Source organism: Mya arenaria, chromosome 1, assembly GCF_026914265.1.
Source record: "Mya arenaria isolate MELC-2E11 chromosome 1, ASM2691426v1".
Classification (NCBI taxonomy): Eukaryota; Metazoa; Mollusca; class Bivalvia; order Myida; family Myidae; genus Mya; species Mya arenaria.
In genome coordinates, this window is record NC_069122.1 from 16055909 (window position 1) to 16081117 (window position 25209).

At 38.1% G+C, this 25209-nt stretch overlaps 1 protein-coding gene across 1 annotated transcript; it reads left to right on the top strand.

Annotated features, from left to right (window-relative positions):
* Positions 1 to 1121: 1121 nt before the first annotated feature.
* On the top strand, positions 1122 to 24228 carry LOC128224928 (uncharacterized). Its single transcript, XM_052935056.1, has 7 exons — positions 1122 to 1259; positions 14070 to 14536; positions 14816 to 14980; positions 18687 to 19485; positions 22951 to 23196; positions 23572 to 24022; positions 24192 to 24228. Exons 2-7 carry the CDS (start codon positions 14090 to 14092, stop codon positions 24226 to 24228), a joined length of 2145 nt encoding a protein of 714 aa, XP_052791016.1. The 5' UTR covers positions 1122 to 1259; positions 14070 to 14089.
* Positions 24229 to 25209: the final 981 nt, after the last annotated feature.

The following is a 25209-nucleotide window of genomic DNA, read 5'->3' on the forward strand; positions in this document are numbered from 1 at the left end:
TGTTTTATAAGGAATGTAAAGATAAACGTTCTGAGTATATACAAGAACAACTTTTCATAAACGACGTTATTCAAATTCAGCTTTTAAGAACTTAAGACAAATGAGTAAACAGTGAACTAAGTAAAAATAATCATGATGAAGATGGTTTTTGTGTAAGAAAAGTACCAGTGTATGATAAAGAGCTAGATAAGCCAATCCCAGATAGAGACATCCTTCATGCTATTTCTAATCCAACTATGTACAAATCATGTTTAATGTTTGATACTTAATCAATATTGAATTCATTAAACATTCTAAACATAAAATGTTAAAAGTATTTTGTTAATTGTTTAGTCTTTTATTGAACACTAATACGTTACCTGAAGAATGGTGAAAGGCATAATAATTCCCATATAAAAGAAGATATTGCGACATGAGAGGTCTAACAATATTTAATTGTTTCGGTAAATTATTAAAAATTATAAAAAGGCTTAATGATTTTGGAAAATGCTGAATTATTAAGTTGAGAAAGGTTGGTTAAAATGGTAAATATAATACTATTTAATCAGTAATAATGTTTACTCTTTAATTATCATCATCACTGACCGAAATGGTCACTTAAAGTAACGGCTGATCATCCCTGACCAATAAGGAGGATGTTATACGTGACTTTAGTAAAATTAATCATCAATGACCGAAATGGTCACCTATGTCTTCAAGGAGGTAAACATAAGCTACATATAGTTCACACATTAGTGCGCAAAAAACGACTTAATACGATTCGAATGTTTGAAGCGTTTTGACACAGCTAATAATACGAAGCATACCATTTCTGAAGCCAATGGATTAAGAGTTCCTTGTTAAAATATGTTCCAATTTGCTGCTCGTCGAGAACTAATGATTTATAAGTTACTACTTATAGATAAAATAGCCGTATCATACTGTAGCAAGGCTATTTGTACATGCAATAAACATACGTATGAATATTTACACTTGATGAGAGTTTGTTTGTTTTTCTATAAAAGTAGCAGGCAACGAAACTTTTTTATTTCTTATCAACCGAAGTGTGATTTATGTAAGGACAGAAGGCGCACAGATTGATCACACAATTCAATACATACGCTTTTGGGGAAGTACGGATGTTTGAAACAAAGCTCACTTTAAAAGAAGAATTTAAACATGCCTGACTTGGTTATATTATGTCCCGAATAGGAAAATCTTAAAAGATCTGCACCAATGTTCACGAGAAAGAAAATGGAATAGTAGATGCTCAATTCAATGTAAGTGTTAACAAATTACTTATCATTTGCATTAATATGTAAAAAGCACGCAACCCTGCTTTTTAAAGTTTTAATTTAAAAGTTGTCGATTGTGTTTGGACTTTTGAAATACTAAATCTTTAACTATATTTTGTTTTCAAACGTGGGTCAAGCACGGGTAGAATTGAAAGGTTTACGCAGGGTTTTTTCACAAAGCACTTCCAAATAATACTTGAAACTTTATGTACTTGGATATAAATTATCTAAAGGTAGCATAGCCTACAACTGAACGTTGCGTGTTCTAAATCTCGTTGTCTTACTTCATGTATCCTGGCTTGTTGTCCTTCGAGTATGTGTCTTGTTTTCCATTCCTGATTGCGTTTCCTATGTGCTGGTACCAAGTGTCCTTATTACGTGCACCAATTTTGTGTGGCCCAAGTGCATGTAGCATGTCTCGTTATCCTAGGCGTGTTTCACGTCTCGTTGACCTTTTTCCGAGTACTAAGTCTCCTTGTCGTGAGAGCGGGTACCATGACCTTATTTAATTTATTTTTGAACCGTGAATCATTGTCCTTCGTGCATCTGTCATGTCTCGTTCTCCTATCATGTTATGCTTGTCCCTAGGACGTTTAGCGTGTTAAATTTCGATGTACATTGTGCGTTAACCATGTATCGTATTCCTGGTACATATACATCCTATCGTTCTCCTTAGTGTTTGTAGCAGGTATTGTTGTCATAGGGGCCAATACCACATCTCGTTGTCCTAATTGCGAGTACCTCGTCTCATTTTCCTTAGGGCATGTACCACGTCCCATTGTCCTTAGGGAATATACTACATCTCGTTGTCCTTAGTGCATCTACCACTTTCGTTGTCCTAAGTGCATGTACCACGTCCCGTTGTCCTAAGTGCGTGCACCATTTCATGTAGTCCTTAGTGCATGAACCACATCTCGTTGTCCTTAGCGCATATAACACTTCCCGTTGTCTTAAGTGCATTTGCCAAGTCTCCTTGTCCTTAGTGCATGTACCACGTCCCGTTGTCCTTAGAGCATATGCAACATATCATTGTACTCAGTGCATGTACCATGTCTCAATGTCCTTAGGAAATCTGCCACGTCTCCTTGTACTAAGTGCATGTGCCACGTCTGATTGTCTTTAGGGAATATGCAACATCTCATTGTCCTTAGTGCATGTACCAAGTTTCATTGTCCTTAGTCAGTGTACCACGTCTCGTTGTCCTTAATGCGTGCACCACGTCTCATTCTCCCTAGGGCATATGTCACGTTTCGTTGCCCTTAGGGCATGCACCACGTCTCATTGTTTTTAGTGCATATACCACGTCTCGTTGTCCTTAGTGCATGTACCACTTATAGTTGTCTTTAGTTCATATAACACAACCCCTTACCCTTAGTGCATGTACCACGTCTTATATGTTCCCTAGGTTATATGCAACATCCCATTGTCCTTAGTGCATGTACCACGTCTAATTGTCCTTAGTGCGTGTACCACGTCTCGTTGTCCTTAGTGCGTACACGATGTATCATTCTCCCTAGGGCATATGTCACGTCTCGCTGTCTTTAGGGCATGTAGCACGTGGCATTGTCATTAGGAAATGTTTCACGTCTCGTTGTCCTTAGATCATGTACCACTTGTCGTTGTCCTTAGTACATGTACCACTTTTCTTTGTCCTTAGTGCATATGCCACGTCTCCTTGTCCTTAGTGCATGTACCACGTCGCATTGCCCTTAGTGCGTGTTCCACGTCTCGTTGTCCTTAGTGTGTGCACCACGTCTCATTTTCCTTAGGGCATATGTCACGTCTCTTTGTCCTTAGGACATGTACCTCGTATCGTTGTCCATAGTGCGTGTGCCACGTCTCCTTGTCCTTAGTGTATGTCGCATTATCATTCGTGCATATGCAACATCTCAATGTCCTTAGTGCATGTACCACGTCTCAATGTCCTTAGTGCGTGTACCACGTCTCATTCTCCTTAGGGCATATGTCACGTCTCGTTGTCATTATGGCATATGTCACGTCTCGTTGTCCTTAGAGCATGTAACACGCCTCATTGTCCTTAGTACGTGTACCACGTCTCATTGTCCTAAGGGCGTAAACCACGTTTCGTAGGCCTTTAGGGCATGTACCACGTATCATTGTCCTTAGGGCATATGTCTCGTCTCATTGTCCTAAGGGCATGTAGCAGGTCTCATTGTTCTTAGGGCATCTGTCACGTCTCGTTGTCCTTATTGCGTTGGATGTAGAAGAAAATGATGGTTTTATACATCCATGGGAAATTGCTCAAAAATAAAACAAGATAAATTTAACAAGTTATACGATCAGTACATCGATGATGGACATAATAAAGGCGATTCGTATGAAAAGGCTACGGAGCGTACACGGCCATATAAAGATAAACTTTTATTTAAAAAATATCATTCTCTCTTGAAAATTATGCTTGTTGCCGATGCTGACAAATGCGTCACTTCGAATTATAGTAGTGAAGATCGATAAACAACGACTCAGCGGCGTAAGTTTGCCGTGCGTCGGCGCTTTCGAAATCATGTAATAAAGCCCGGGAAAAGACGATTTATGGATGGCCGACCTCACCGATGTGGTCAATTTTTGAAAAATGGAACGAAGGTTTAAAACATATATTGCTGGTCATAGACACATTCTCAAAGTATGTCTGGTTGTGCCCTCTACGACGGAAAACGGATCGGGAAGTCGCAGATGCGTTTGAAGACATATTTCAAGTCTTGCCGAGATCCTTGAAAATTGATAACGGATAAAGGTACATTTTAAATGAAATATCTATGTATATGAATGTTAACACAAAATGTTTTGTACGTTTTAACTATGTGTTCATTGTTCACAATTAAATGTGTTTATTCCAATACTAATACTTCGCTTCATGCACTTTCAGGAAAAGAGTTTAAAGCAAAACTAGTTCAAAACCTCACGCCCAAATTAGACGTCCATTACTTTCCAACACAGAACAAAACCAAGGCCTCTACATCGGAGCGAGCTATTTTGACCATCAAACAGAAACTGTACCGCTACATTACCCACAAAGACAATTACAGTAATCTACCCGTATTGCTAGACATCGCTGATAGAGTGATAGTTATAACAATAACTATGGTAGAACAATTGCAATGCGACCCGCCAACGCCAAAGGCAATAAGCAGGAAGAAGTGAGACTAGCTACATATTTTGCACAAAACCCTAAAGGGAAGCAATCATCGCCGAAACTAAACCCGTTTACATTTAAAATCGGCAATTACGTACGCATAAGTTACCTGAAAGGCGCGTTTACTCGAGCATATGACGAAAGCTATTCAGGCGAGATAATTCGAGTTCATACACGGTACCATAAGGGAACTTTGTCCATCTACAGAATACGAGATTTACAAGAAGAAGACATTAAAGGAACATTTTATGAGAGTGGACTATAAACAATAAACGTTGATTTAAATTATGGAAAATTGACAAAATATTAAAAACAAAGGGAAAGGGTCAAAATAAACAGTTCTATGTACAATGTCAATATTACCCGAAAAAGATAATGGCTGGGTAATGGCCCAGGATTTTCAGCAGACATGTATTTTAAAAATAATGTGTAAATAGTTGTACATATATTTATCAATTAAACAGTATAAGAATATTGGGTTGTTCTTGTTTTTAAGAATACTAGTCAATCAATATTCAATAGAATGCACAGTTTTGAACTCGAACCAAAGGGGTTGAATGCACATTCTTTATTAAATGCGAGAACAAGTATCTTGTACTAAAGCTATTCATGAGTAGGCATATATAGAATATAGAGCTGGTAATCTTCGACAGATCCTATTTATTGTCTCATGATGGCTAGAAGCGGTCCATAATGCTACACTGTGCATCATCTTATCATTAAGTCGGTCTAACGACCACTCCATACTTCTAGCTAGCCATACCCCAAGCTATGACCCATTCAGTCCCGACCCTCGCATGTAATTGAAGCTACATATTTTTTCTGTAATTTTCACTCACCTTATAGATCCGAACTTTCTCTGTGACAACTGACGTGCCCACTCCTTGATGATGTTTTATAATTTACGTGAAATTACATTGATTCGCACTCTTTTATACTGTCGGATTAACCCACTTGACATGCCGTTATAAGTCTCTATTATTTAATATATTATTGATATCATAATTATTATTCAGCCCTATTTACGGAGCAGTGCATTTTGTAGCATATTTTGCAATTGATTTTCAATTTGGCCTTCCACCTAATCAGATGTGGTTTTACATTTCACTTGATACATCGTATTTATTACATCAAATAGTCGCATTTTGCTGTTAAACATTGAAGAAAGAACACATTTTACAAGTTTTACATTTCTACACTCACCTCCTCCCAGGATCGAACCCGGGACATCTGGCATGGTAAGCGAGTGAATAAACCACGGGCATCGTATAGATGTATAAAGTGTTAATTCAGTCTATATTACAAAATGATAAAACTGCTCTGGAGTTTAACCAATAAATTGTTTAATATGTTATATAGTTTAAACATTTGGGTAAAGATGTCTATTGATTTCATCATAGTTAAACCTATTCAACAAGTTCGGACATGTTTCCTTCATGTTTAAATCTTTAAACGTTCGTCTGCTAATACTGATTGTGAGGTAGCTTTATTACAAAAAATGCAGGTGACATGATTTAGATAAGAGCGTTGTCAACTGGGATCTTAAACTATTGATTCATTCAGTTGTCCATGAATGTTTATATTATAAGTATGATAGATCATGTTTAAACGACAACAAATAGGGCACCTTATATCCTAAATGTTGATTCGTCTGCTACATTATCGATATGTAAACTCTTCGATCAAGTCACGCTCGAGTAATCTCAAAACACGGTTCATTTTCTTTACGTCCAGAATGGTAAGTTAAATACCTGAAGTTTGAACACTGTGTGATCGCTCATATACAATGCATTCAAAAGTATTTAAGTACCCGATTTACACATAAATGTGTAATAACCCAAGTACTGCACAAACGCTTTTAAAATAATACATTGGTTAAACCACGTATTTGTAACGATTGCACAACAACTTAAATACATCAACTGGTTTAACCTGGTATTGAATGTTCAAATACTACCAATGCCGAGCGTAATAACTCACAACTATTGCACAATGCTTTTAAAAAATCACATAACGTTACGCTCGAGCGAATCCGAAAATTCAATTATTTTCCAAAATGGCCGATTAATATAGAATAAGAAGGGGTCAACCGAGTGTATTTTTCCTGAATAGACATACCTGACTACTGATTTACACATAAATGTGTAATAACTCAATTACTGCATAAACACTTTTAAAATAATTCATTGGTTAAACAACGTATTTGTAACGATTGCACAACAACTTAAATACATCAACTGGTTTAACCTGGAATTGAATGTTCAAATACTACCAACGCCATGCGTAATAACTCACAATTACAATGCTTTGAAATAATAACATAACGTTACGCTCGAGCGAACCTGAAAATTCCCTCGTTTTCGAAAATGACCGATTTATATAGAAGGAGAACGTGCCATTGTCACGGCCATATGGCACATGCCATGTCTAGTTGTCCTTGGTGCATATGCCATGTCTCGTTGTCCTTGGTGCGTATGTTATGTCTCGTTGTCCTTGGTGCATATGCCATGTCTCGTTGTCCTTGGTGGATATGCCATGTCTCGTTGTCCTTGGTGCATATGCCATGTCTCGTTGTCCTTGGTGCATATGACATGTCTCGTTGTCCTTAGTGCATGTACCACGTCTCAATGTCCGTAGTGCATGTACCACGTCTCAATGTCCTTAGTGCGTGTACCACGTCTCCTTGTCCTTAGTGCAAGTACCACGTCTCGTTGTCCTTAAGGCAAGTGTCACGTCTTGTTGTCCTTAAAGCATATGTGAGGTCTCGTTGTCCTTCGAGCATATGTCATGTCTCGCTGTCCTCTGTGCATATGCCACGTCTCGTTGTTCTTAGGGCATATGCCATGTGTCATTGTTCTTAGGTCATATGTGAAGTCTCGTTGTCCTTAAGACATATGTCACGTCTCCCTGTCTTTAGGGCATATGTCACGTCTCGTTGTCCTTAGTGCGTCTACCACGTGTATTGTCCTTAGGGCATCTGTCACGTCTCATTATCATTAGGGCAAGTACCACATCTCATTTATATTAGTGCCTGTACCAAATCTCGTTGTCCTAGGGCATCTGTCACGTCTCATTATCATTAGGGCAAGTACCACATCTCATTTATATTAGTGCCTGTACCAAATCTCGTTGTCCTAGGGCATATGTCACGTCTCATTGTCCTTTGGGCATATGTCATGTCTCGCTGTCCTTAGTGCGTATACCACGTTTGTTGCATGTACTACTTCTCGTTGTCCTTAGTGCGTATACAACGCCTCGTTGTCCTTAGTGCGTAAACAACGCCTCGTTGTCCTAAATGCGTGTACAACGCCTCGTTGTCCTTAGTGTTTGCTCTACGTCTCGTTGTCCTTAGAGCATTTATCCTTGTATTTTATGCGTATATCACGTCTCTTTGTTCTTAGCTCGTGTACCATGTCTCATTTTCCTTAGTGCATGTACCACGTATCACTGTCCTTAGGGCATATGCCAAGTCTCATTTTCCTTAGGGCATATGTCACATCTCATTTTCCTCAGGGCAAGTAGCAGATCTCATTGTCCTTCGGGCCTCTATCACGTCTTGTTGTCTCTAGTGCGTGTACCACGTCTCGTTCTCCTTAGTGCATGTGCCACGTCTCATTGTCCTTAGTGCGTGCCACGTCTCAATGTCCTTAGTGCGTGTACCAAGTAACATTGTCCTTAGTGCGTGTACAACGTTTCATTGTCCTTAGTGCGTGTACCACGTCTCAATGTCCTTAGTGCGTGCCACGTCTCAATGTCCTTAGTGCATGTACCACGTCTCAATGTCCTTAGTGCGTGTACCACGTCTCAATGTCCTTAGTGCGTGCCACGTCTCAATGTCCTTAGTGCGTGCCACGTCTCAATGTCCTTAGTGCGTGTACCAAGTATCACTGTCCTTAGTGCGTGCCACGTCTCAATGTCCTTAGTGCGTGTACCACGTCTCAATGTCCTTAGTGCGTGTACCACGTCTCAATGTCCTTAGTGCGTGTACCACGTCTCAATGTCCTTAGTGCGTGCCACGTCTCAATGTCCTTAGTGCGTGTACCAAGTAACATTGTCCGTAGTGCGTGTACCACGTCTCAATGTCCTTAGTGCGTGCCACATCTCATTGTCATTAGTGCGTGTACCAATTTAGATTGTCCTTAGTGCGTGCCACTTTTTATTGTCCTTAGTGCGTGTACCAAGTAACATTGTCTTTAGTGCGTGCCACATCTCATTGTCCTTAGTGCGTGTCACGTTTCATTGCCCTTAGTGCGTGTACCATGTAACATTGTCTTTAGTGCGTGCCACATCTCATTGTCCTTAGTGCGTGTACCAAGTAACATTGTCCTTAGTGCGTGCCACGTCTCAATGTCCTTAGTGCGTGTACCAAGTAGCATTGTCCTTAGTGCGTGCCACATCTCATTGTCCTTAGTGCGTGCCACGTTTCATTGTCCTTAGTGCGTGTACCAAGTAACATGGTCCTTAGTGCGTGTACCAAGTAACATTATCTTTAGTGCATGCGACATCTCAATGTCCTTAGTGCGTGCCACATCTCATTGTCATTAGTGCGTGTACCAATTTAGATTGTCCTTAGTGCGTGCCACTTTTTATTGTCCTTAGTGCGTGTACCAAGTAACATTGTCTTTAGTGCGTGCCACATCTCATTGTCCTTAGTGCGTGTCACGTTTCATTGTCCTTAGTGCGTGTACCAAGTAACATTGTCTTTAGTGCGTGCCACATCTCATTTTCCTTAGTGCGTGTACCAAGTAACATTGTCCTTAGTGCGTGCCACATCTCATTGTCCTTAGTGCGTGTACCAAGTAACATTGTCCTTAGTGCGTGCCACATCTCATTGTCCTTAGTGCGTGCCACGTTTCATTGTCCTTACTGCGTTTACCAAGTAACATTGTCCTTAGTGCGTGTACCAAGTAACATTGTCTTTAGTGCGTGCCACGTTTCATTGTCCTTAGTGCGTGTACCAAGTAACATTGTCCTTAGTGCGTGTACCAAGTAACATTGTCTTTAGTGCGTGTACCAAGTAACATTGCCTTTAGTGCGTGCCACATCTCATTGTCCTTAGTGCGTGTCACGTTTCATTGTCCTTAGTGCGTGTACCAAGTAACATTGTCTTTAGTGCGTGCCACATCTCATTGTCCTTAGTGCGTTTACCAAGTAACATTGTCCTTAGTGCGTGCCACGTTTCATTGTCCTTAGTGCGTGTACCAAGTAGCATTGTCTTTAGTGCGTGCCACATCTCATTGTCCTTAGTGCGTGCTACGTTTCATTGTCCTTAGTGCGTGTACCAAGTAACATTGTCCTTAGTGCGTGTACCAAGTAACATTATCTTTAGTGCGTGCGACATCTCATTGTCCTTAGTGCGTGTACCACGTCTCAATGTCCTTAGTGCGTGTACCACGTCTCATTGTCCTTAGTGCGTGTACCACGTCTCAATGTCCTTAGTGCGTGTACCACGTCTCAATGTCCTTAGTGCGTGTACCACGTCTCAATGTCCTTAGTGCGTGCCACGTCTAAATGTCCTTAGTGCGTGTACCAAGTAACATTGTCCGTAGTGCGTGTACCACGTCTCAATGTCCTTAGTGCGTGTACCACGTCTCAATGTCCTTAGTGCGTGTACCAAGTCACATTTTCCTAAGTGCGTGTACAAAGTTTCATTGTGCTTAGAGCATGTACCACGTTTCATTTTTCTTAGTGCGTATAGAACGTCTCGTTAACTTAGTGCGTGTACCACGCCTCAATGTCCTTAGTGCGCGTACAACGTCTCATTGTCCTTAGTGCGCATACCAAGTCTCATTGTCCTTAGTGCGTGTACCACGTCTCACTGTCCTTAGTGCGTGTACCACGTCTCAATGTCCTTATAACTTATACCACGTTTCATCGTCATAAGGGCGTGTACCACGTCTCAATGTCCTTAGTGCGTGTACCACGTCTCAATGTCCTTAGTGCGTGTACCACGTCTCAATGTCCTTAGTGCGTGTACCACGTCTCAATGTCCTTAGGGCATGTACAACGTAGCATTGTCCCTAGTGCATGTACAACGTCTCATTGATCTAAGGGCGTGTACCACGTCTGATTGTCCTAAGGGCGGGTACCACGTCTCATTGTCCTCAGGGCGTGTACCACGTCTCATTGTCCGTAGTGCGTGTACCAAGTAACATTGTCCTTAGTGCGTGTACCACGTCTCATTGTCCTTAGTGCGTGTACCACGTCTCAATGTCCTTAGTGCGTGCCACGTCTAAATGTCCTTAGTGCGTGTACCAAGTAACATTGTCCGTAGTGCGTGTACCACGTCTCAATGTCCTTAGTGCATGTACCACGTCTCAATGTCCTTAGTGCGTGTACCACGTCTCAATGTCCTTAGTGCGTGCCACGTCTAAATGTCCTTAGTGCGTGTACCACGTCTCAATGTCCGTAGTGCGTGTACCACGTCTCAATGATCTTAATGCGTGTACCACTCCTCGTTGTACCACGTCTCAATGTCATTAGGATATTTAATAAGTCTCATTGTCCTAAGGGCGGGTACAACGTATCATTGTCCTTAGTGCATGTACAACGACTCATTTTTCTTAGGGCGTGTACCAAGTCCCATTGTCCTTAGTGCTTGTACCACGTCATTGTGCTTAGAGCATGTACCACGTTTCATTTTTCGTTTAGTGCGTATAGAACGTCTCGTTAACTTAGTGCGTGTACCACGCCTCAATGTCCTTAGTGCGCGTACAACGTCTCATTGTCCTTAGTGCGCATACCACTTCTCTTTGTCGTTAGAGCGTGAAGCACGTCTCGTTGTCCTTAGGGCATATGTCACGGTTTCGTTGTCCTTAGTACGTGCACCACGATTCATTGTCCTTAGGCCATATACCACGTCTCATTTTCTTTATTGCATGATCCTCGTATACTTTTCCTTAGTGCCTGTACCACGTCTCCGTCTCCTTGGCCTTTGTTTGTTAACCACGTCTCGTTCTCCTACTTGCGTGTACAACATCTCGTTGTCCTAAGTGCTTATGCCACGTCTCGTCGTCCTAAGTGCATATACCACGTAATGTTGTCCTTAGTGCGTGAACCATCTCTTATTGTCTCAAATGCGTGTACCACGTCTCCTTGTATTTAGTACATATGTCACGTCTCGTAGTTTTTAGTGCATGTTATACTTCTCATTGTCCTTAGTGCGTGTACAACGCCTCGTTTTCCTTAGTGCTTGTTCCACGTCTCGTTGTCCTTAGTGCTTGTTCTACGTCTCGTTGTCCTTAGTGTATGTACCATGTTTCTTTGTCCTGAGTGCATATTTCATGTATCCTTGTATTTTGTGCGTATATCAAGTCTCCTTGTTCTAAGCTCGTGTACCATGTCTCATTTTCCTTAGTGCATATACCATGTATCGCTTGTAACTAGGGCGTGTACCACGTCTGCCTTTCCTTAGTAAGCATCCCTAGAGCGTGTCTCGTTGTTCTTTACTTTTTGTGTTGATGATTTTGCCTTTTACCGGATTGTTGAAAAGACCAAGAGGTACAATAGTTTCTGTGAGTCAGCTTCCTTATCCTGCCAACGTTTCAGCCATGCTGGCCTCCATCAAGGCATAACTAAAAAACAGGAAATGTCGTCGAGGTCAAAACTAAAAAGAAGTCAACAAGGTTAATTTTTGACAAGGAAAAGGATCATTGGCTTAATTAGTAGTAAAATATATTGTATCTTATATAAGGACAATTTATTGTTTTACTAAAGAAATGGGCATGATTACATTTCAAAAATAAATGTCTGAGCTTCTCTCGATCATTGGCACGCACTATATTTGCCGTTTGAAAAATAACCTTAGTTTAGTTTATGTTCACAAAAATGTTTTGGTGTAAACACTTGAAATGAAGTTGTTGAGCTTTCCGAGAAGCCAGCGATTTGTTATCACATTACTTAGTGTTTAAGATGTCATTTTGCTGTATATCCTTAACTTTAAAGTTCGCATATTTCGTTTATTAACCACATGCCAAATTTGAGAAAGTTTAAAGGTGATAGATTGACCGTCATTTAACCGTTCGCTATTTTATTTAAGGTTGTTTTTAATAATACATTTCTTGCTGCCGATTTACTAATAGATCATCATGAAGTCCAGTTGGCTTTGTTAGCTTGTTTTTTTTAAAAATATTTCTGCATCGCTTATATCTTTTGGACGATTCGCGTCCCATATATCGTTTTAACTTTGTGTGAAAGAAGGTAGAAAAATTAGTCTACGCCGCGTTGTAATTGAATGATTTCCAAAGGTTCAAATGTTTTTACGAGGTTATGTTGGTATATTTACTGAATACAAATTCATTAATGACATTCTTATAAACAATGACGTCACATAATTAGTCATGTAATTCCAGCTATTAGAGGGCAGCGACATACAAAGAAATGATAACTAAAATTATGATACAACGACTAGATGAAGGACTTTGAATGTCATTATTTGAATGTCATTTCTGATTTTTGATGATTTACACTTTGGGATACGTCCGGGAGATCGATTCCTCTTGATCGTGCGCGTTCATATTTAATGTATATGTACGAATGGTGCATACGTTATAGTTCTCACAGTTACATTTGTATTATCGCGTGTATCTGTGTATGTTAAACGATTATCCGTGTTCATTTAAACAAGATAATCACAACAAAGCTTTGATGCGCTCATGGCTTTCAAACCCCTCCATTAAGGCCAAACAGGTTGATATCCATTTGGGCTGTCCTTTCATTTGATTATCCCCCAAAGGTATAACCTGAAATGACTGACATTGACCGGATTCTACGCATCACACTTGAACAACAAGAGCGTTGTTAAATAACTCAGTAAAATGTATTTCTTTAACTCTGCAATGTTTGAAATATTTCGATTTATCCGATAAAAATTATGGAAAAAAGCAAAATGGCATATGAAGCTTCTTTCAAGCGTCTCGTTTATGGAAGTTTAAATAAGAAAATGAAATTTCATGAATAAGCATGAAGCATTGAAAACAATTCAATATTATTATTGTAGTATGTTCAGACACCTTATCACAATCTAACTGTATTAAATTGCCAAGAGGTCAATAAGCATTTATTGATCACCTGGGTTGTTTTACCAATATTTTATTACGATTCTATTTGTGTTTGGTAGTATATGTCCCGTATAACAAATACATTAACTCATCAAGAGCATCCTGATTACATATACTGTCAACACAATTTTCAATCGTAACCTTGAAGACAATTAAACACAACGCTAAATAAAGTAACACTTGTAGGAACTATACCACTTAAAGATTTGCACAACTAGGCACATAACTGTGTAAAGCTGTACAGTTTCTAATCGATTTGACCAACAGTGCAAGGGAATCATTCTGGAATATTGTGCAAAGCGCCATTTTAAATTAAGTCGATAGGTTGGTTCAACTCCAATTTTAAAAGGATCATAGCACTTATAATATTAATTGTATCTTCATGCAAAACTGCTTTACTTTTTGGCTTTAGATATGACAAACCAGTATGTCAGAAGTTAATCAATCAGCTACTGACCAATCCTTTAAATTATTTATGAAAAAATAGAACATATTAAAACAAGCATTTCATTTAAAAATAAAATAAAATAAATGTAATAAAAGACTCAAGTCTGCTAATAACAACTATGGGTTTTTTTATAGCTGAATTCGGCTGATAAAAGATGGCGTCAAAAATGGCGTTCGACAGCACAGAATCCCAAAACTGGCTGAGGCAATGGAAGGCCGTCTTCGTCACGAGGACAGCTCTACTGCCATCTGTCAAGTCAAAGGCTAGCCATCTACACAACGGTATTCTACAGAAAGCATCGAATGAGCAGACTTGTTCATCAGACCACAGTCCTATATCTGACAAGCAACCAATACATTGTCGATATCATGAAAAACTTCGAAATGAAATCAATGCCATACACAAAAGAAAGAAACCTTCCTGGAGGAACGCTTCGACTGACACATGGCGAGACTCTGAGTTTGCTGTCGCCAAGTTATTCATGCAACAAACAGGGTATGATGACAAATCTTCGTTTGATGAGATTGACTTCAACGGGCTGGCAGCCTTCATATACAACTGTGGGCAATTCACCAAGAATGTGGAAATACTATCTGACGAGGTAATTATTTGATCTCTACATCACGTCCATAAGACAATAGAACATGAACGGCTTTGATTAAAATTATTATGAAAAATATTTTACCCATGAACTTCAACTTTATCATTCGCTTTATTCGATGTTATTTACAATAAGCACAAGTTTTCAACGAGGTTTTACCTCGCATTGAAATCAAACGCATGCGAAAGGAATGATAGTCCATATGTTCAAACGAACTCATGATCGGGTGAGAGTAAATTAGGTAGAATATGTATCTATCAAACCAAATTTAACCCTCAGGCTCGGAAGTACGTCAACAAGATCCGGCACATGCCAGACCTATGCTCAAGTGCTCTGACAGACCAGGCCACCACTGAGTGTATAGACAGCATGCTTGCGTTGCTTAACGACCCAGATTTCCAGGGATATCCAGATATACTAGAAGCAAGGAAACAGCTGGATAAGGTAAAGGAAAAATAAAATATGGTGGTATATGAATTTAACGTAGAGAGATTAGACATAAGTGTAAAATGACCTGAGATATACTTACATGTAAGATGGTTAGAGACCCAAATAAACATAGAGATAGCGACCCGAAACTATGATAAACAAACGTGCCGGAAAGTGACATAGATATGTTCGGAAGTGACAGTGTAATATATAATTGACAGATGGAGAATAAAGCGACAGAGAGAAAAAGACAACCAGACGGATCAAATAGTTACAGAGATACTAAAATAAAGACAAAGGGATGAATTAATACAGATATACGATAGCGTGTGACAGACATAAATAGGAAACACAGATGAAACAAATCTATCGACAGAAAGAAATAAGTTAGACGGACGGACTGAAATGTTAAAAAATATATCCGGAAGAAATACCGACCGCGATATATATTACGTTAGACGGGTGGACACAATAGCGACAGGGGAAATAAGGTAGACGGCCGATGGAAAAACATCTAAAATACCTATTAATATAGACAGACGGTTGTGAAAAAGATAGACGGGGACGGAATAGAGAATAAAACCCATATTAAGACGGATAAACAAGTAACAGATAGAAATATAACGAACAAAATTAGGAAGAAAATATGGTAAAAGCAACGAAGGAAAATATGTTCGGATGGGAGAAATCGCGATAAATATACTTAAATGTAATACATATTCGTTAAGTATTAGACACTGAGGTTCGCTAGCTGGAATCGATTTTCTATACGAAGACCTTTAAAATATATAGACTTTTCAATACATAAGGGACTTGTAAACATTTATATATACCTTTTGGCAATGAAACACCGTGTGTTGGAGCGCAGAAAGACGCGGGTGTTTCTTATCAAACATATCTAATTGATCACATTTAGTTAGCATATTTCAAACTAAGTGTGTATAAATCAATATTTTAGTTTCTTACTGAGAATTCATATTTGTTATGAAAAATGCATGAAAAATGTTTTGAAAAAATATTTAATTTTTTGCTTTGGCTGCTTATAAGTTAAATAGAGATATCTGACGTACGGACATATACACAGACGGACAAAAGATTGACATACAAAGGCTGGCAGATAAAACTGGATATATATTGTCCTAGACGCTTTCTTGTAACTCATTTACATCCCGAGGTGCTAATAATTACTTGTGTTATTAAAGTCTCATCGACATTTACAAGTCATTTTGATTCATAATTTGCGTTAATTAAATACTTAATTCATGCATTCATTCATTCATTCATTCATTCATTCATTCATTCATTCATTAATTCATTCATTCATTCATTCATTCATTCATTCATTCATTCATTCATTCATTCATTCATTCATTCATTCATTCATTCATTCATTCATTCATTCATTCATTCATTCATTCATTCATTCATTCATTCATTCATTCATTCATTCATTCATTCATTCATTCATTCATTCATTTGGCCGATCAGTCGACCGGTCTGTCAGTCTGTTTGTCAGTCACTCACTTAGTCGATCCCAATTCATAAATAATTCTTTATTTGCATTCGTTGTTTCGTTTGTTCATTCCTGCATTCATTTAGTCAGTCAAGTGAAGGCAAACTAACTCAAGTTCAGTCAGTCAGTCAGTCAGTCAGTCTGTCACTCACTCACTCACTCACTCACTCACTCACTCACTCACTCACTCACTCACTCACTCACTCACTCACTCACTCACTCACTCACTCACTCACTCACTCACTCACTCTGTATTTTAGTGCAATGTCTAGTATAGTCAACACTAGTTGGGGCCATAAAAACAGTACACAGCAGATTACCTAGGGCGGTTCATTGTCTTTGAATGTTTGATCTAAAATTGGTATCTAGGGCTATAAAGATGATCTGCATAGGTAAGAGCTACCTTGGCTAGTTTACATGGTCCTTTGTAAAGCCCTGAAGCACGGGATTACTGGTGAACATACTTCCCGGGAGACGATCAAATGTTAAGTAAAGTGATTTTAAGCATTTTACACTAAACACTAGGTTATACGCATTTTAAAGAGGTATTTATTTTCTTAAAGTTAAAATGAGATTTGCATTTTTCTTAAAGTATTATGAACATTTGCGTTAAAAGTTATTAACTTAAAACGGACAGATCGAAATTTGGACGGACACTATGAAAAAAGTACATCAGAATGACTATCTTAGTAACGAAGAAACAAGTGCTCCAGTAAGCTGGAGAAACATGTGTTACAGTAGGGAGAAGAAACCTGTGTGACAGTAGACTAAATAAACATGTGCTGCAGTAGGCTGGAGAAACATGTGTAACAGTAGGCAGAAGAAACATGTGTTACAGTAGGCCGAAGAACCGTGTGTTACAGTAATCAGAAAGAACATGTGTTGCAGTAGGCAAAGGAGCGTATGTTACAGTAGGCCGAAGAATCTTGTGTAACAGTAGACCGAAGAAACTTGTGTTACAGTAGACTTAATAAACATGTGCTGCAGTAGGCTGGAGAAACATGTGTAACAGTGGGCACAAAAAACGTGTTACAGTAGGCTGAAGAAACGTGTGTTGCAGTAATCAGAAGGAACATGTGTTGCAGAAGGTTGGAGAAACATGTGTTATAATAGGCTGAAAAAACGTGTGTTACAGTAGGCTGAAAAACGTGTGTTACAATAGGCATAAGAAACATGTGTTACAGTAGGCTGAAAAAACGTATGTTACAGTAATCAGAAGGAACATGTGCTGCAGTAGGCTGGAGAAACATGTGTAACAGTAGGCTGAAGAAACATGTGTTACAGTAGGCTGAAGAACCATGTGTTACAGTAGGCTGAAGAACCATGTGTTACAGTAGGCTCAAGAAACGTGTGTTACAGTAGGCTGAAGAACCATGTGTTACAGTAGGCTGAAGAACCATGTGTTACAGTAGGCTGAAGAAACGTGTGTTACAGTAGGCTGAAGAACCATGTGTTACAGTAGGCAAAAGAAACATGTGTTACAGTAGGCATAAGAAACATGTGTAACTGTAGGCAGAAGAAACATGTGTTACAGTAGGCTGAAGAAACTTGTGTAACTGTAGGCTGAAGAAACATATGTTACAGTAGACAGAAAAAAACATGTGTAACTGTAGGCAGAAGAAACATGTGTTACAGTAGGCTGAAGAAACATGTGTAACAGTAGGCTGGTGAAACGTGTGGTTCAGCAGGCCAATAAAACATGTCTTACAGTAGGCCGAAGAAACGTGTGTAACAGTAGGCAGAAGAAACGTGTGTTTCGGTTGGCCGAAGAGGCGTGTATTACAGTAGGCTGCAGAAACGTGTGATACAGTAGGCTGCTGAAACATGTGTTACAGTAGGCCGAAGAAGCGTGTATTACATTAGTGCGAAGAAACATGTGTTAAAGTAGGCGGAAGAAACATGTGTTACAGTAGGCTGAAGAAACATGTGTTACAGTAGGCTGCTGAAACATGTATAACAGTAATATGTATATTATTGTATTTTATAAATACATCGATTCGTACGTTAATCGTTTTTACAACTCTTTAATGTTACAAATGTAGCCCATTATGCGATATTTGTCTGTCATGCCATGTGAACTTTAAAAAGTAGGATTCGATATTCGTACTTTAGACGTGTCGATTGGCTTTAAATATGTACTGTGTATTGTGTGTGTAATTCAATGACTAGTTGTTCATAAATCCTTACATAACATTATTTAACTTTCAGTTAAAGACACAATTTGAAGATCCCAGCTCAGACTTGTTGAAATATATTATCGAAAATACTGTGATTAGAGGCGTCCAAGATATTACGGAACTTGCTTCTGCTAAAGAGGGCGAATGGAGTGAAAAAGCTAGTGCGATAAAGGGTGACTTTGAGAGGCTCGGTGATGTTTTAACGTCAAGTTTACAGGAACACGGAAAGGGCGCCGGTGACGATATTAAGAACTTGTTTGAAAATGCTCGTGCAAAGTTTGATTCTTGTATAGAAAATGCTAAGAAAATTCTCATTCAGGCAACCAAAGAGGAAATAATCAAACTAGAAGACGCTGCTAAGTCCGGGAAACTTGAACTCGAAAGAGTAGCATTACAAACCACTTTAGATGGAAAACGGGAACTAGATATAACGACTGGTAGAGGAAAACAAACACTTAAAGATTCAGCGGTGGCGGGGCGGGATGAACTATTTGAAATGACAGAGGACGGAAAATGGGAAATCATTAAAACCGTTAAAAGCGGAACAAGACAACTGGAGGAGGCAACTGCGGATGGAGGAAAAGAACTACTTGTAACGACAATGGACGGAAAACTTAAACTCATGAAAATATCTGAGAACATAACAAGACAATTTGAAGATGGAAAAATCGAACTATTAGAAACGACAATAAGCGGGAAAGGGGAGCTGAAAGACGAGGTTGAAAGCGGAAAAAACGAGCTGAAAGGATTTATCAAACGTAAAAAACTGACGAGCATGAATGACGGAGAAGAACAAAGACAGTACAAATTAACCACCAAAGCAAAGTCAGGTAAGACTCTTGAAACTAGCATCTTCTTATCATTGTATCAAGCTTTTTATGGGCATTACACCATGTATGTCACATGTACACGTTTGTGATGTTTGTGCGGTTATTTTTCTGCGTGTTGTGTCTTTCTTTCAGTGTATTTTAGACCATTCCCTTATACCTCTTAACAGAAACATATATTCTTTCTATTGCATGAGGAATAGTCAGTAAAACATTTATTATATACCTAATTTATATGTCCAATCATAGACGCTCTTTTAAACCACATGACCGTAGAACATATTTCCGTATCGGAGCGTACTAGCTAACAAAAATCCTATATGTATTCAGTATTGAACAATTACGTATTCACAGGTCCCATGTCAAACCTATGATAAAGACGAAACCCGCGAAAAGATTCCGATTGAAGCTCCGAATCAAAAGTCGCTCCTGATAAAGCGTTTTGATAAAGCTTTTGTTATTAGCGGTCCAATATTGTAGTTTGTAAACAAAAAATAAAAGTTATTTTGCTTGAAGATTGCAAAATATATCAGTTTATACATTGGATACCTGTACCATATTCTGTATAATACGGAAATTGTTTGGACGAAAAGGTAAAGGTATCTAACGAAAAGGTAATTTAACAATTTCTGTACGATACATAATATATTTGGGATCATCTTAATAGGTAAAGAATGAAAAGGTCATTTAACATTGTTCTGTACAATACGGAATATTTATGGACAAGTACACAGCTTGGAAAGTCATATTGGACGAGCCGCGAGGTGTGTACTCGTCCAAATATATATCCGTATTGTACAGAACAATCTGAAATAACCTATAACTATTATTGAAAAAATGCAAATATTACAGTTGTTCAAATACAATTAATATTGTGTATATTAGGGACGTTTCTGATTGTCAATTTCATATATTGGCCGTACTTGAAACCATATAAAATAAAACATAATCACTATCACATTTTCAATCAAGTTGGGCGATAGGGAACAAGTTATCAATGCACAGACAATTTTCAAACACGACCAAAATGCAATATATAAATTCTTATAACTACCATAAATTCACACTCACCTACAAACGGTCTATCGCGCGTGACAGGCTGGATATAATTAACTTGTGAAGTTAAATAATATAAGATATAGCTTATAAATTTGCATTTGCAGGAGTTGCATCCCTTCTTTATAGATAGGATTAAAATGAGGGTAAAGTTCAATGAATAAATTATTTCTGTGGATACAATTATGTAACAAAGGAGATATTTCAACAACAATATAATGTGTAGCAAAAGATGGTCACCATACATGAGTGGGCAGTTGATACAAACATTTATGAAACAAGCTAAGGGAAAGTTATAGAGCCAGTCTTTGGTGAGCTTTAAAACTTTCCCGTTACTAGTTTCATTTCACATTGTATTTTGATAAACTAAATGGCAACGAATTTAATATTATGTTAAGCGCTTGACACATTAGTCGCCATAATGAAGAGGTTATATATTTTCGGTAAAAAGCTAGACGCTAAATTAGTAGTGTAAAATGACGTCAATATCAAGTTTAACTACACTGGTATACCATTAGAAAATACGTTATGGTAGCATTACACTCGATACAAACCACTTCATATGATAAACGGTTCATCTGTTATGGGTGAAATAAGCGGATAGTTATGGAGTTATTAATAGCTTTTCATTAAGTAGAGGAATGGGCATTTTTTTCTAAAATGAGAAAACAAATAATTGTTTTACCCTTAAGCATATGATTTTGATAACACCGTCGAATTCCCATCAAATACATAGAAGATATTATGATATTTTTTTTTCAAACATTCTGTATCACTTTTCATTCGGTGTGAAACCCTAAACATGTTTATAAACCGAACACGATATACTACTGGTCTTCAGAAAATTCTGTGTTTCGATATACTAGTAGTAGTAAATTCCAAAACATGTATATACCATGTCTGAATTAGTATTGTATATTGACTCAGTGCGACTTAAAACTAACGAAACAGAAACATTACGACGAATCGCAGGCTTGCCAACTGCAGTTAACCAAATAAAAATAAAATATATGTGACAAGGAATTTTAATTATACTTACACTCTGAAAGTCAGCGACAGGGTAACAGTTCACCCCATTTTGATTGTACTTTTTGATTGTGAAAATTAGCACATAGTATATATCTAACACAAATTCGTTTAACACCAACGTACATACCATCACGCCACTTGTATATCATTAAAGTTTGACGCGTGACATTTATCTTTTTAATGCCCTGAAAGCATTACCTAGTCATACTGCCCGTCGGTCCTGTGTCCATCTGTTACTATCATATCTTAGTTATAAATGAACTCAATTGTATTCGATTGAAAAAAACAACAACAGATAAATGTACCGCAGCTTTGGAGTTTGTCATTTAAAGTCTAGTCTAAATGTCAAGGTCACAAGTTCAATCGGCAATAACACCAACTTGGCCAAATCGGAGCCATTTGTCACGTTCTTAAGACAGTTTGCTTTTATATTCAAAAGATTTGAAATAGTTTGCTGTATGCAAGCACTGCCTATTTAAACGCGGCATGAAAACTTCGTCGCAACCATAATGTCTTAGCCCATTTAACATTATCAGCATGGCAGTTTAATATTGAGTACGTCAGATAAGCTTGAATAAGTCGTTCTGAACGTTGAATGATACTCATATCCAATACGAAACTTAAGTGTAACTGAGCAGCTGATTTGAAATCCACATGCGTTTATGACTTATCTTTGTCCTGCTCTTATGCACATTATGGAAATCACAGGAATGCGTTGTGTCATAACCTTTTAAGCTTTTAATAAGAATGAATTCAAAACTTCTATGCATATTTGTTAGCTGCATCGGCATGTGTATGGTATATAAATTTCGTGCTCTAACTTAGAAAGGCCGAAGTCAGACGATTTTATAGCAAACGTTAATATCACAGTAATTACTATTTTAATCAATACTCACATAATTATCCATTTGGAGAGTGTGGTGCTCATGACGTTTGTGCTGCTATCGCTTTTTTAAAACATATATTAAATTGTAATGAAATCATTTGTTCAACATGTCAGCAATAGTTTGCCCTAAAGTAATGGCTGTAAGTCCGGCAAGGCCTTATCGGCGTCATTTGTTTCTAACCCTGTTTAAAGACATTTTAATTAATTAACACCTTGTTAATTATATCGTTTTCTGTGTAATGCAAATGGGAATCAGATCATAACACAATCTACGTAATATTTAACATCCCATTCAAAATACTAAAGTTATTGGATTAATATATCCTCAATTATCAACTTTTTCCTCTGACAAGTAGTTATGTTGTCATAAATTTAAGGATTTGTTTTACTTTTAATTACTTACTAACATCATCCTATACCAACAACATTGTCGTTTGTTACTTCTTATTTCTATTTTCATTTAGAAACACCTTAAATATAATATAATCATTTTCCAGATTTACAGAAACAGTTGCTTATCTATTACCAAGCAACTGCTTCCAAAATGAACATCCAATTGGATATCGATGCAGCTGTAGAAGACATTTATGAAAACCCAAAACTTAAATTGAAGAACAAGAAAGACAAGAAAGACAAAGATGGAATCATAAAAGATGAAAATATATCAGATATGAATAAGATGTTTCTGGGCGAAAATGACACGATGGCCAAAACGGTATTCGTAGAGGGCGAACCGGGCACAGGTAAATCGTCTCTTTGTAAAAAGATTGTCCATGACTGGTGCAGCTTAAAACAATATGGAAAGAAAAAGACGAAACAAAACAACCTGTTGAGTCAGTTCGGATTTTTATTCTACATAAGGCTTCGCGAAGCTTATGATCAATGCAAAATCAAAGATATGATATTACAGTGTTTGATTGAACGGATTAATTCAGACGATAAAGAGTCAAAAGAATTGCTAGCACAAATTTTGAAATCAGAATGTTGCCTTATTCTGCTTGATGGCTTAGACGAGTGGAAACATTGTAGCGAATGTAAGCGTGATGAACGAATTCCTCATGTAGAAACATGTTGGATTAACTGTACAATATTGATAACAACACGACCATACAAACTAGCGGAGATTAAAGTGAACCGCTCAAAGCTCGAGAACCATGTGCAGTTGGAGGGCGTTCAGTCACCAGAAAAACTTGTTCTAAGATTAATTAAGGAGTTGAACAAACATCAAGTAGTTAAACGTCCAAATGACGTAAAACAATCAAGAACCTGCATTGTAGACCTCAAAACGAAAGGTCTGTGGCATTTCAGCGATGTTCCAATCGTGCATGTTCAAATTGTTTGGCTCTGGTACAAGGATCAGCTACAGGCAAACATGAAACTGTCTGAAGTTTACAAGAAAATAATGGAAGAAAGGTGGTGTGAAATGAACGAAAAGAAAAAGATAGAGTACAACAATTTTCCAAAGGAATTTCTTGATTCTTTGAGTAAACTAGCTTTCAATAAGCTGTTTTCAGAAAATGAGGAGGATTCCATTGTTTTCGGCATAACAGAGGCTCAGTTTGAGAAAAGGTACCAAATTTTGTCTCTTGAATCTGGCATTATGTCCTGCAGTAGAAACATAGGTGAAAGATCAGCGTCTTATCAATTTTTGCACAAAACGCTGCAAGAGTACTTGTCAGCTTTATATTTAGCAAATAGCAGCACCTCAGATTTGCAAAAACATTGTCAACACGTTCAGGACGTATTGGGACATCGCAAAAGAGAAGCTGTGTTGAGCATGCGTCAGATGTTCCTGTTTCTATGCGGCATGGATAGAACTGCTGCTGAAATGTTTTCGAAGTCATTGAATGAACTACTTACTGAATACTTTGAAAGAAACGGTTATTCGATAAACATAGCAAAAGATTTTCAGAAAATGTTATTGCAAGGGTTTGATGAAGCGGTGAGAAGCGGATACATCGGAGCCGAGGTCTGCCTGCAGCATGTCGTCCTCGGTGGTTTTATGGGCACTATTGATCTATTAACAATCAACAAGCCAATGATGAAGCAATTCTTAGATACAAGAAAATCCACTTTTGTGTCATTAAGTATAAACTGGAAAAGCGACTTTTCTTCTGTGCTGCAGGGCAAGAACAATCCAAGTGTATTAGATTTAGGGACTTGCAAGAATCTAAAATTTCTTGTTTTAGAATATGTTCAATATGATGATATCAACCTGCTGAATTTGAATGGATTAGTAGAGTGCAGCGTAATATTCAGGAACTACAAACCAAGAAATAAACTGGTATATTCAATTCTGTCGTCAGATTTAACGTTTTTGAAAGAACTTAAATTGGATACCGTAGGGTGGGAATGTGAAGGTGGGGAAATCATCTCAAACCTTCACCAAATACAACACCTAGATGTCCGAAGGAGCGAGCGTCAGGCAAAATATTCACAACTCGACCTTGAGCACCTTCGACATCTCAACCAACTCATCTTAACGGAAATTGCTTCCTCTGACGTTGTTAATATACATATGCGCAATCTTCAAACGTTAAAGGTCAGCTTTCGAACACAGACAAGAGTACCGCGGTTGATGGAGACCTTACTAGCACAAAGCGACGACTCACTCAGTTCAAATCTGGTAAGTTCTACAACGAAGTTTTAAATAATTTAAAAACTATACGAGACATAAAACGTATACAAGTAGAATAAAAGTGTAATAACAATCATTTTATTCAGTTACCTTATGTTAGAAAATACGAAATACAAGC